The sequence below is a fragment of the Myiozetetes cayanensis genome, unplaced genomic scaffold, assembly GCF_022539395.1.
Source record: "Myiozetetes cayanensis isolate MyiCay16 unplaced genomic scaffold, myiCay2020 scf3, whole genome shotgun sequence".
Taxonomy (NCBI): domain Eukaryota; kingdom Metazoa; phylum Chordata; class Aves; order Passeriformes; family Tyrannidae; genus Myiozetetes; species Myiozetetes cayanensis.
In genome coordinates this window covers 633,850-646,091 of record NW_026087521.1, presented here as the reverse complement: position 1 = coordinate 646,091, position 12,242 = coordinate 633,850, and the positions used below count along the sequence as shown (strand labels likewise).

General features: G+C 53.7%; 1 protein-coding gene across 1 annotated transcript in view; it reads right to left on the bottom strand.

Moving 5' to 3' along the window:
• Window positions 1–12,242, bottom strand: part of SHANK3 (SH3 and multiple ankyrin repeat domains 3) — a 227,683-nt gene that overhangs the window by 178,406 nt on the left and 37,035 nt on the right. Inside the window, exons 3-4 of the mRNA XM_050325020.1 lie at window positions 9,391–9,594; window positions 5,062–5,133 (exon numbers count right to left, since the gene is read on the bottom strand). Of these exons, the coding sequence (XP_050180977.1) occupies window positions 5,062–5,133; window positions 9,391–9,594 (276 nt within the window). The remainder of the gene's footprint in view (window positions 1–5,061; window positions 5,134–9,390; window positions 9,595–12,242) is intronic.

Here is a 12,242-nt window from a genome sequence, read left to right as displayed (position 1 = left end):
CCACGCTCCATCATCATCCACCACCCGCACCACACCGCCGCAAAACCAACACCCTCCAGAGGAGAAAAGCTCATTGAGAGCAAAACTGGCGCCAGGGAACGAGCTCCTCTCTCTTGAATGGAGATGAAAGGAAACAAATGAGATATTCTTCGCGCAGAGGGATTGTTCTGCCGCTCGCTGTTCCCGGCAGGATGGGCAAGCCAAGCACGGGCTCTGCGGGAGAGGGGAGGCGGCACAGACCCTTCACTCGGGTGTTTCCAGCAATCAAGCCAGGACTGATTTTTTCTCAAGGCCCAGTTTGCCCCCAAAGAGCAGCTGGAATTAAGGCAGACCCCGGGCTTTGCAGAGTGTGGCAGGGCGGGGAGGCTGGAGCAGCTCCCCCTCCCTGTCGGGCAGCAGCAAATGGACACATCGATCGCCACGGAAACATCGAACTATTGACTTCCCGACACGCCACCACAGTGTTTAACCCCTCCTCTGCAGCTGCCCCCCTCTCTGGCTGTGCCTCCACAGCAGGGACACCTTCTCCATGCAGGATGCCAGGGATGCTCCGGCTCTGGCCGGGATAGAGCCAGGTTGCTCCATCTGTGTTGGATTTGTGGAGACACAGCGGGGTCAGTCCTGAGCAGGCTGAGGGGGTGCAGAGCCAGGGTGGGGCACAGCCAGGACAGCTGACCCCAATTGCCCCAGGGGTGTCCCAGACCAAAGGATGCCATGCTCAGCAATGACAGGAAGGAAGAGGAAGGGAAGGATGTTTGGAGTGATGGCACCTGTCTTTAAAGAATCATGGAATGGGTTGGGTTGGAAGGGACCTTAAAACCCATCCAGAGCCACCCCCTGCCATGGGCAGGGACACCTTCCACTGGCCCAGGTTGCTCCAACCTGGCCTGGGACACTTCCAGGGATGCAGGGGCAGCCACAGCTTCTCTGGCCAACCTGAGCCAGGACCCCCCCACCCTCCCAGCCAGGAATTCCTTCTTAATATCCCACCTAACCCTGCCCTCCAGCAGCTTAAAGCCAAGTCACCACCACACATGACAAAGTCCTGCTACTCTGGGATGGCTGAGCACCTGCCCCTGGGAAGCAGGGACCGAGTGCCTGAGTTTTCTTCAGGTGTGTGTCCAATAGGAGCCCCTGGTGGTCTAGTGGTAAAGGCGCCGCGCTATCACCGCGGAGACCCGGGTTCGATTCCCGGTCAGGGCCACTCCCGGGCAGGTGGAGCTCGTTAGCCCTTAAAGGCAACCCACCTACGTCCTAAGGACCTCGCTGCCACCGTCCAAGCTCGCTTGGCCCCGGCAGATGAACCTTAGGATTAAAGGGTGGGCTCAGTTCCGTGCACACTGTGTCTCACCTAAAAAATCCAATGCGCAGGCTGGAAGGTGTAAAGACCTTCCCCGGATCTTCGCTCGCGAAGACTGGCCATTATTATTTATGTGTCCAATTCTGTCAGCCTGTTAAGCTGCTTTATCTCACCTCACCCGTTTTTTTTTCAGTTTTCCCCTTCTGCTTCTCCCCAAACACACCCCGAGACCCAGGGGCTGGTGCCAGTGGAGGATGGTGGGCTGGATGGGCTGGGCTCACGTTCTCAGCCATGAGATCCTGCTGTCCTGCCCTTCACTCCTTAATTTGTCCAGGTAGAAGAGAAGCTGGAGATAAGCAAGAGGTCTCCTGATACAGAGAGACAAAACAGCCCTTGTTTGCACCAAATCTGATACAGCAGCTGATGAGGTCTGATGTGTTCCTTGCAATTCCCTAATCCTTCTTCCTTGACCTCCTTCCCATCTCTTCCCAGCTCCTTCCTGCTGCCTCCTCCTCCAGTGGAGGATTTTCATCACCCCAGCCAATGCTCTGGCTCTCCCCTCACAGCACCCAGGGCAGGAATGGCATCTGTGCTCCCAGTGTGTTTTAAGTGGGATGCTTCTTTCCCTTTCCAGGTGGTGACATCCCCAGTCTCCTGGCAGCGCTTTGTGGACGCTTCAGCAAGTGCCAGGATTTCCCTGCACGCGTTTTCCTTTGCAAGCACAATGGGATTGCCCTCGTGTAACGTGTGTTTTTGTGCTCTCCCACTTCCATGTGGGCTCCTGCAATTCACTGGGAAAAACAACCTGGGAGAAAGGTCAGAGCCTGCAGATCCCCAGGGGCACAAAGGAACGAGGCTGATCCGCTCAGGGTGTCGAGACCCTTCACTGCTGTGAGCAAGACAAGAACTCAGCTCTCCCACTTCCTTGAACAAGACCACTGGCACCCAAAAAAAAGGGGCTATTCATTTCTTGTTTGATCAATCACAGCCTGGACTCGATGACCTTAGAGATCTTTTCCAACCTAAATGATTCTGTGACTATTCCAATAGCAGTTAAGGACCAGGTTTTGAGGTCATTAAAAGAGTCAAGTTGTGACTCCTGCCACTAAAAATCAGGATAAACTCTGAGAGCTTTCGTGCTTTGCTTTGATTGGGTTGAGGCCATCAACCACAGGGTGAAAGATTTCGGATGTCCCACAGCCTCAGGACATCCCACCATCCTGTCAGACCTCACGCCAATCCTGCCCAGCCCTTTAAATCACCACATCCCAGAACATCCAACACTTCACCACCCAAGCAATTAGACACCGCTGCAAACAACAGGGAAGCCCCACACCATGACCCAGAGGCATCACCTCCACTTTCCCACATGGAAACACCCAGCCCTAAAGGCACATCCGAGCCGAGCCCCCCAGCAGCCCCCCCACCCCTGCGGTGCAGATCCCTGGATCGGCCCAGAGCATCTCCACACCCCACAGGGAATAACCCCCCCAGCAGGCCCTGCCTGCCCCAGCAGCCCTGGGTGGGGCGAGTGGCAGGGCAGGATTGTCCCCCGTGTCCCCCCGTGTCCCCTCACCCGGCGGTGCCTGGCCCAGCCGTCGGGGCAGAGGCAGTACCGTGCTCCTGGCTCGTCCCCGCGCGTCCCTGCGCTCCGCCAGCCACCGTCCCAGGGAGGAGCCCATGTCCCTGCGCTCTGCGTGCCCCTCTCACCCCGGATCGAGCTGCTGGGAGGCTGCACACGCAGGCTCCTCTCTCGCCCTCTCCCAGGGAACAGCGTCGATCCGTGCCGGGTGAGTCCCGACGCCGCTGGCGCTCCGGCATCGCTCCAACGAGCGGCCGGATCGAGCACCTCTCCCACCCTCAGCCCTCCTGGCACTGCCCCTCAGGCTGCCCCCACCTCCCCCTCACCCTCCACACCCCTGGGAGCTCCTCTCCTGCCCCCTGAAAACACCACAGGCTCTGGGAAAGCAGCATCATCCAAAGGCAACGCTCCCGACGGAGGAGCGGAGATGCGGGATCTCAGGCGTGGGATTCGACCGGCAAGGGACGGTTTGAAAATAAAGAAACAATGTGAAGGAGATTTGGGGTCAAGTAGGAATTGAAGTGGAGATGAATTGGATATTCAATGCAGCGCGTCTGGGGCTGCCGAACACCCGCAGGGAAATCCTGGGGTGCTGCCACCGGATCTCCTGGCACCAGGAGCCCCCAGCGCTCCCTCCAGCAGGAGAACTCCCAGCTCCTCTGGCGAGGCTCAGGAAGACCATGATTCACGTTTCCTGGCGCCAGGGAGATGCTGAGAGCTTTCCAGATCTGCTGCCTGGATATTCTTATGCCACCAGACAGAAGCCTCGTGACTTTAATCTGCGTGAGCCAAACCTGAACCTCGTCAGCGCTTTGTTTCGTGCTTCTGCGGCTCTGCAAACCCACCACGGGGGACCTGCTCCTTCCCACAGCCTCTGGGGGAAGGTTTTCTCCCTTTCTGCTCTATGTTTGTGGCTCCACCAAGCTCAGCCCTTGCTGTTCTACCTGTTAGTTGAACACCCCTAGACATTGCCTGCCTGTCTCCTGCAGAGCAGATGTGAGCACCTCGCAGACTGGCGCAGGAGCCAGGGACAGATGCCCCATGCCCAGCAGCAGCACGGGCTGCCAGGAGGCTGAGGAGGAGCCACAGGGCTGCCAGGGAGCCGAGGAGAAGAAGGCACAGCCATCACCCTGCACAGAGGGTTTCCAAGGAGCTTGGGATACACAGCAACAGATCCCGGCCAGTTCCACATCCCTCCTAAACAAGAACCCCCAAAGCCTCTTTGCATAGTCCCACTCCCAGCACAAATCCATCCCCAGGAGCCTGTCCAGGTGCTGCCAGAGCCCATCTCCTCCCTCCTGTCTTGTAGTTCCCACACAGTGCTGGTTTCAGCCTCCCAGGAACCACCAAAGTCCCCACATGCCACCTCAAGGCACAGTTATGAGTGGCAGCAAAAACCTCCTGGTGGTTCCAGACCTCCCCACAACTCCTGTCCTTAATTTCTTAGGGAAGAAGTGGAGCCATGGGACAGGGGACCACCACAGCTGTCCAAGGGAGGGGCAATGTGAGGGGACACCCAAACCTCCAGGTTTGATCCCCTTAAGATCCCTGATCCTCCAGGTGGGGCATCTCTGGCTGCAGAGCCCAGTGGTTTTGGGGCCTTCTCTCCTCCCAGGAGACACCCAAGCAGTCCCTGTGCTCCAAACATCCCGATGGTCCCTTCACTGCTGACCCTGACACGCTCCAACCACTGCCCACAACATGAGGGGGCTGCAGGAGACCAGGAACACTTCCCACTTCCCACAGGGATCCCACCAGTGAAACCACCACCCAAACCCTGGGGTTAAGGCTGGAGACAAAGCAGCTCCAGGCAGAGGCCGGGGGAGGGATGCCAAGCTCCTCAATGTGCCCCTTTGTGCTCTGCGGGCACAGCAACTCCTCCGTGCCGGCGAATAAAGCCGCTCTTCAGGAGGCCCATCACGGGTTCCTCCGCCTCAGCACCCCGTGGACGCCGTCCCCACGCTGTCCCACCCCATCCAACCACGCTCCTGCCTGCTGGGACACAACCCAGCCAGGTTTATCCCTGTGTGTGCTCCCACCCTTTGTGTGCATCCCCACCCAAACCACCCAGGGGTCGTCACACCCCACCCCTTTCCCGTGGTTTCTTTGCAACCTGACAGGCAGGGGGAGGCTGAAACCACCCCCAAAGCCCCTCTCTGTGCTGAGGGAGCAGCCTTACCTTGGTGTGGAGCTTGGCAAACTGCTTGTCATCCAGCAGGGCCTGGGTGTACACGCGGCGCTTGTAGCGGAACTGCGGGAGAGGAACAAGGACAGGCGTGAGAGCTGAACAGAACCCACTCAGCCTCCAACTGCTCCAGAGCGGCTCCAGCTTGGAGGAACACGCTCAGGCTGGGCCTGGAAACAACAACACGAGCGGAATGCGCTGTTCTCCATCATCATTAGCTCTGATGGTTAATTGCCTTCCTCATTAAAAACGTTCTGACTGGGTTTTTTCAGATGAATATGTCTGGCTTCGGCTTCCAGACGGTGTGGGCTTTGTTCTGCTCCTTCCCAGCTAATTAGGGATCTCTCTAACAGCAGGATGGTGTTCATGGGGTGGTTCTTACACCGTGGCCTGGAGCTGACTTCCCTGGATACAGGCTGAGCTCTGAATCTCACTGAGGGATCTCCTCTTCCATTCTCAGGACATTTGCGCTGCTCTTTTCCATGCTGTGCCGCTTCCCAGCATCCTTTCAAGTGCACTGACCACCCACACAGTGCTCCAGTACCAAACACTTCCACCCAAACCTTCCTGAAACCCCCTCACTACTCTCTGAAGGATTAGAGGGTCAGCTGGGCCACAGCATCTCACTGGGAATTGCTGATGGGCTTCTTGAGAAAAGAATCAAACATTTTCTTCAGAAATGTTGTTTTCCACAGTGAGAGTCCTCCCTGTGTGAGCCATCCTTGTCCCTGGATATTCATAGAATCATGGAATGGTTTGGGTGGGAAGGGACCTTAAAGCCCATCCAGTGCCACCCCTGCCATGGGCAGGGACACCTCCCACTGGCCCTTGGACCAGCTTGCAGGGATCCAGGGGCAGCCACAGCTTCTCTGCCCAACCTGGGCCAGGGCCTCCCCACCCTCCCAGCCAGCAATTCCTTCCCAATCTCCCATCTGTCCCTGCCCTCTGGCACTGGGAAGCCATTCCCTGTGTCCTGTCCCTCCATCCCTTGTCCCCAGTCCCTCTCCAGCTCTCCTGGAGCCCCTTTAGGCCCTGCAAGGGGCTCTCAGGTCTCCCTGGAGCCTTCCCTTCTCCAGGTGATCCCCCCCAGCTGTCCCAGCCTGGCTCCAGAGCAGAGGGATCCAGCCCTGGGAGCAGCTCTGGGGCCTCCTCTGGATTCACTCCAGCAGCTCCAGGTCCTTCTTATGTTGGGGGTCCCCAGTATTCCAGGTGGGCTCTCCAAGAGGAATGTTTGTATTTGGCTCAGAGCACCCTTGGATGTGATTTGCTGCAATCTGATTTAATCAGCAGCGATTTTTCCCTCACCCCCACATCCCTGGGGGACCAAAATCCAGCCTGGCACCATTCCCTAAGGAACCCCCCCGATCACAGTGACAGCAGCTGCCTTTTGTCACTGATTCCTCAGCCAGTGACACTCATCCTGCAGGAGTTTCATGTGCTAATCCTGAACCTGAGGATCATGTAGAACAGCATCAAGTACCCCCAAGTGGCTGCTACCTTTGTGTTGTTATCTCTATCAAGCAGAATTACAATTTCCTTAGGGAGTGCAATTGGATTTGTTTGACTAGATCTCCTTTCAATGCACAAATTGCATTCAGAGATTTTTGAATTGCTGCGAACTTAATCCTCCATCAACATTCCATTATTTCAGCTGGAACTGACACCAAGTTATCTTTGGACTGCAGTTACTAAGCTCATCCCACTTACTTTCCAGTGCTGGCAAAATATTAGCACATTTCAGTCTATCACAAGCCTGTTCCACTGGGCACATGTTTTCTCACAGAAAAATTGAGATTTTTTTCATCCTTCCGAGGCAAAAGTTGTGTTTTCCTCACATTTACAGGTGCTGGCCCTTTGCAAAGTTCCCACCTGAGGAGAGTCACCTTCATGCTCAACCCCGAGGGCTCTTTCAGCTTTTGCGTCCAAGAAACCTAAAAACCATAAAATCCCAGAATGGTTTGGGGTTGGAAGGGATTATTATTATTATTATTATTATTAAGGATCATCTCATTCCAACACCTTCCACTAAACCAGACTGCTCCAAATTTCGTCCAACCTGGCCTCGAACGCTCCCAGGGGCAGGGAATCCACAACTTCTCTTGGCAAAACCCGGTTGTCAAGCAGGGGATTTGTGTCCTGTAAACAGATTATTCTGGATGTTCAGTTTTCCAGGAGGATTCCCCAGCTCTCCCCTGCCAATCCCATCGAGTCACGAAGAATCAAAATGACACACAACAAATATCCATGTCAAGCCTGCATTTGGATGTGTGTGTGAAGACATTAAGCGTGGACATTATGCTAAATTATACCAAAAGAACCCCACCCTGCGAGGAACATTAAGGAATTTACCACCTCCCAGGTTTATTTGCAAGCTTTCCTAACGCCTTTCCAAATGTTTTTGTCTGCGTTAAATCGAGTTTGCCAAGAAATTGCGCTGCGCTTTCCTTTCCAAATCGGGCAGGATTAGGTGCAATAACAGCGTTCACTCGTGCATTTTGTAAGAGCCTGTGCAGCTTAAGCCTGTAATGCTTCCTAAAGAGACTTTTAGGGGCAAAATATAGCACAGAAACCCTAAATTTAGCAGTCCACGTGCAGGGTAACCCGAGTCCCATCACAGCCCGTTCACTGTGAGCCCAAGAAATGCTGAGGTCACCTGGGAACAAACACCTGAATCCCAGGAAAAGCCTCCAGGGAGTGGGAACACCTTATCTCAGAGAATTTCTGCTCCTTCAGGGACACAAGGCAGGGCTGAGGATGCTCCATGGCCATCACACAGGTGAGGCCCATGCAGGGATTTGCTGCCAAAGCACTGGTTGTGTTCCAGTCTCTCCAGAAACTGGAATAAAACACCAACCCAGAGCCCTTCAGCCTCATATCCCAAGATCTCCCTGGGATTCTCCCTCTACTCCTACAAAACCAGCTCTCCTCCTGCTGTTGACACTTCGCAGGACTGCTGAGCCTCACTTAGGAAAAAAAAAAAATAGGAATTTTGATCAACAGAGTGAAAAGCAGGGAAGCTGCTCCACGGGGCTCTGGCAGATGTTACAGAGCTCTCCAGCAACCAAAAATCCGAGGCTTTTGCCTCCCCTTTCCCTCAGTGAATTCTCCAGGAGTAAACACACACCCACACAAATATCTCTGCTTTCACTCCTGGAAGGGAGATGGGAAGGAAACCAGGAAGGGGGGGACAGGGGGTATTAATGTTTTTGGTGCCTACAGGGACTGTGGTGGAGGCATCAGGGAAGTCTTGTCATATATATGTGTGTTTATAGCTATGGATGTGTATATAGGTATACACACATTGAAAAAAATGAAACATAATGAAAAAAAATGAAAAAAAAAGAAAAGGGGGGAAATTAAAAAAAATAAAAAAGGGGGAAAAAAAAGGAAAAAGGAAAAGGGGGAAAAAGGGGGAAAGAGGAAAAAGGGGGAAAAAGGGGTGGAAAAGGGGGGTGGAAAGGGGGTGGAAAAAGGGGGTGGAAAAAGGGTGGAAAAAGGGGTGGAAAAAGGGGGGTGGAAAAAAGGGGGTGGAAAAAAAGGGGGTGGAAAAAGGGGTGGAAAAAGGGTGGAAAAAAAGGGTGGAGAAAAAGGGGTGGAAAAAAGGGGTGAGGAAAAAGGGGTGGGGAAAAAAGGGGTGGGGAAAAAAAGGGGTAGGGAGAAAAAAAAGGGTGAGGAAAAAAAAAGAGGTAGGGAAAAAAAGGGTGGAGGAAAAAAAGGGGGAAAAAAGGGTAGGGAAAAAAAAAAGGGTGGAGGAAAAAAGGGTGAGGAAAAAAAGGGGGAGAATAAAAAAGGGGGGGGAGAAAAAAAAAGGGGGGAGAAAAAGAAGAGAGGAAAAAAAGAGGGGAGAGAAAAAAAGGGAAGAAAAAAAAAAGGGGAAGAAAAAAAAAGGGGAGAAGAAAAAAAGGGGGAAGAAAAAAAAGGGGGGAAGAAAAAAAAGGGGGGAAGAAAAAAAAGGGGGGGAGAAAAAAAAAGGGGGGAAGAAAAAAAAGGGGGGAAGAAAAAAAAGGGGGGAAGAAAAAAAAGGGGGGAAGAAAAAAAAAGGGGGAAGAAAAAAAAAGGGGAAGAAAAAAAAGGGAAGGAAGAAAAAAAGGGGAAGAAAAAAAAAGGGGAAGAAGAAAAAAAGGGGGAAGAAAAAAAAGGGGGGAAGAAAAAAAAGGGGGGAGAAAAAGGAAAAATAAGCAAAAATAACAAGAAAAACAAACAAACAAACCAAACCAAATAAGCAAAAAATACAATAAGGAAAAACACATAAAACAAAACAAGAGAAAATAAATAAACAAAATAAGAGAGCGTATAACAGAAGGGGAAGGAAGCAGGGGTTACCTCCAGGTAGGGCACGGGCGTGTCGGGGTTCAGGGGGTACTCCCGCAGCAGCCGCTCCTCGTCCAGGAACTTGCCGGCCCTGCCGTTGAAGGCCGGCTGGAAGAGGCCGTAGTTGAGCACATCCTTCAGGCTGTGGTTCAGCGTGCACAGGATGCGCTGCTTGGACACCCACACGGGAACGTCGGGGTTCAGCCGGAGACACTTCTGGGGGAGACACGAGGGGGTCAGCGCGGGGTCCCGCACGCAGGGACAGGGGGAAGGATCCCACGGGAATGCCGCGGTGCTTTCCATGCCAGGGGATTGTGGGAAGGGGGAAAACGGAGTTAGAGAAGGTTGAGACTTGGTAGAACCCCCTTAATGCGCTTTGTGGGGTTCAGGAGGAGTCAAACCAACGAAACGTGAGGAGCGTCCAGGAATTTTTTTAAGGCCTAATAAGAAATAGCAGCAAAAGTTCACATAAAAATCTCCACCAGTTCACCTAAAAATTTCCCCGCCGTTCCAGAGGCGTGCAAACAGAGGGAGGACGGAGCACTGTGACCCTGCCAGGACCTGGAGGCACCAGGAAGGTCTCCCAGTGGGAGGAAGAGGGAAGGACCCTCTGCTTCGCTCATGGAAAGTCACACTTCCCACCTCGCCCCATGGCCACAGCGGGTTTTCCCGGCACCATAAGCCACTTCCCCCCCCTCCTCAGGACCCAGAAGTCATCAAACATTCGTATCCCATCACCCTCAGGCTGTGTTTCCTCCTGCTGCTCTCCCAGCTGGCTGCAGGGCCAGGCTGGTGTCCGTGTCCCCTCTGTGGTGGTAGATGCTGCTGTTGGGAGCGTCTGCTCTTGAGGGTGAAGAGCAAGAGGGCAAGAGGATGTGGAGCCAGCAACAGCCTCTCCCTGCCAGCAGCCACCGTGTCCCCTGCCAGTCCCTGGGTTTGCATTTTGCCCCTCAGCCTTTCCTTGTTCCCGTCACTTTGTTTTGCTCCTGGTTCACTTCTCCTCCACGCTTGGGAAGACACTTTAGCCTTGGCTGAGGGGCTCATTTCAGAGCCTGTCAGCCCCGTTTAACGCTCCTGATTTCTGCAAGGCAAAGCCCAGCCATGACCCCCTGCCCTGCCCTGCTCCTCCAGCAGCTGGGGAATGCCTGGACTGAGCCCTGCTGTGCTCATCACACGGGTGATGGGATGCTTCTGTCTCCACACTTGTTATTCCCGCAGTTCCCATCTCCGTGGGGCGCTGGAGGCACACGGATCCACACACCTTGCCCGTGGCACAAAGCCACGGAGCTGATGTTACAGCTCATTTTCCTCCAGCCTGGATAATTTACACTTGGCAGCGCTTGCCCTGCAAGCAGAGGTCAGTGTTATCTGCTCCATCGCTGACCGTGTCGGAGGGCTGGAATTCTCACCAGCTGTGGCCTGTCCTGCTGCAGGATCCAAGGGAGAGGCGGCCAGTGTGAGAAATCAGGAGTTAAAAACCTCTGAGGAAACACCAGCTCTGCCCTCCTTCAGTCCTCCAAGAGAAGCAGTGTATGCATCACGCTTTCAGGGACCCATAAATAAAAAATAAGCAGTGTCTGTACCTTCCTACTCGCTTGTTTAGCCTCTAGGACTCTTCCTCACTGTCACATCATGTTGTGGAGTATGAAAATATGGAGCTGGTGGGGAAAAGCTGCCCTGGCAGGGACAGGCAGAGGCACAAGCGCTGGCTGAAGGAAGGTCCAGGCCTAAAGCCCACCGAATTTTAGACCCAGCTTTGTACTGCAGAGCTGGCAGAGCTGGATTGTTCAGCCTGGAGAAGGGAAGCTTTGGAATGACCTAATTGTGGCCTTCCAGTGCCTGAAGGAGCTACAGGAAAGATGGGGAGAGACTGTTTACAAAGGCTCTGGAGGGACAGGACACAGGGAATGGCTTCAGACTGAGAGTTTAGATTGGATATTAGGAAGAAATAGTTCCCTGGGAGGGTGGGCAGGCCCTGGCTCAGGTTGCCCAGAGCATCTGTGGCTGCCCCTGGATCCCTGGAAGTGTCCAAGGCCAGGATGGAGCAACCTGGGCCAGTGGAAGGTGTCCCTGCCCAGGGCAGAGGGTGGAATGAGATGATTTTTAAGGTCCATCCAACTCCAATCATCCCATGACCTGTGAGGGATCCCGAAGGATCTCCTGTGAGGAGCTAAAGGAGGCACTCTGGGGCTCGGAGAAGGGCTGGGTGGGAGCAGCTCTCAGAACAAGTCGCTCGCTCTGGTTTGCAGTTTGCACTTACAAGGGATCGTTTCTTCCACACAATTATAAGCTCTGATCACAATAATCAGAGCCTCAGGAACAACTCCTGAAAGGAAACAGTGCAGCTCCTCGGCAGCACGGATGAGTCCTCCTTGAAGGAAGAAAGAGCTCAGAGCTTCGGATTCAACCCTCAGCAACGCACAGGATGACAGACAAGATCTATTCAATATTCAACCTATTCAGCTGCAATAATAACAATAAAGAACTCACATTCAGCAATCCCTCAAGAGCCAAAAAAAAAAGCCCCAAATTCTTCGTTGACGAGCACACGAGCGAGAAAGGGCTGAAAGGAAATTAAAAAGCAGCAGCTGAAAAGGTAACGTGCTGCAGGCAGCAGGGAGTGTATTTCATAAGATCACATTGGAAACTCGGAGTAAATGCATGGCAGAAATGAAAAACCAGCCTCCAAGAGGCCCCTGCACAGAGATGGAGCAGCCAAGCCAAGGGAGCAGAGGAATCCATCAAAAGGGAGATTTCCTGCAGAAATGGGAGCTGCCCCCGAACGGGGACAGAGAAGTGAACAAATTCTGCAACCCCCCCAGGGCACTGAGGTCATCAAAAACACCAAGGGAAAGTGGGTGAGG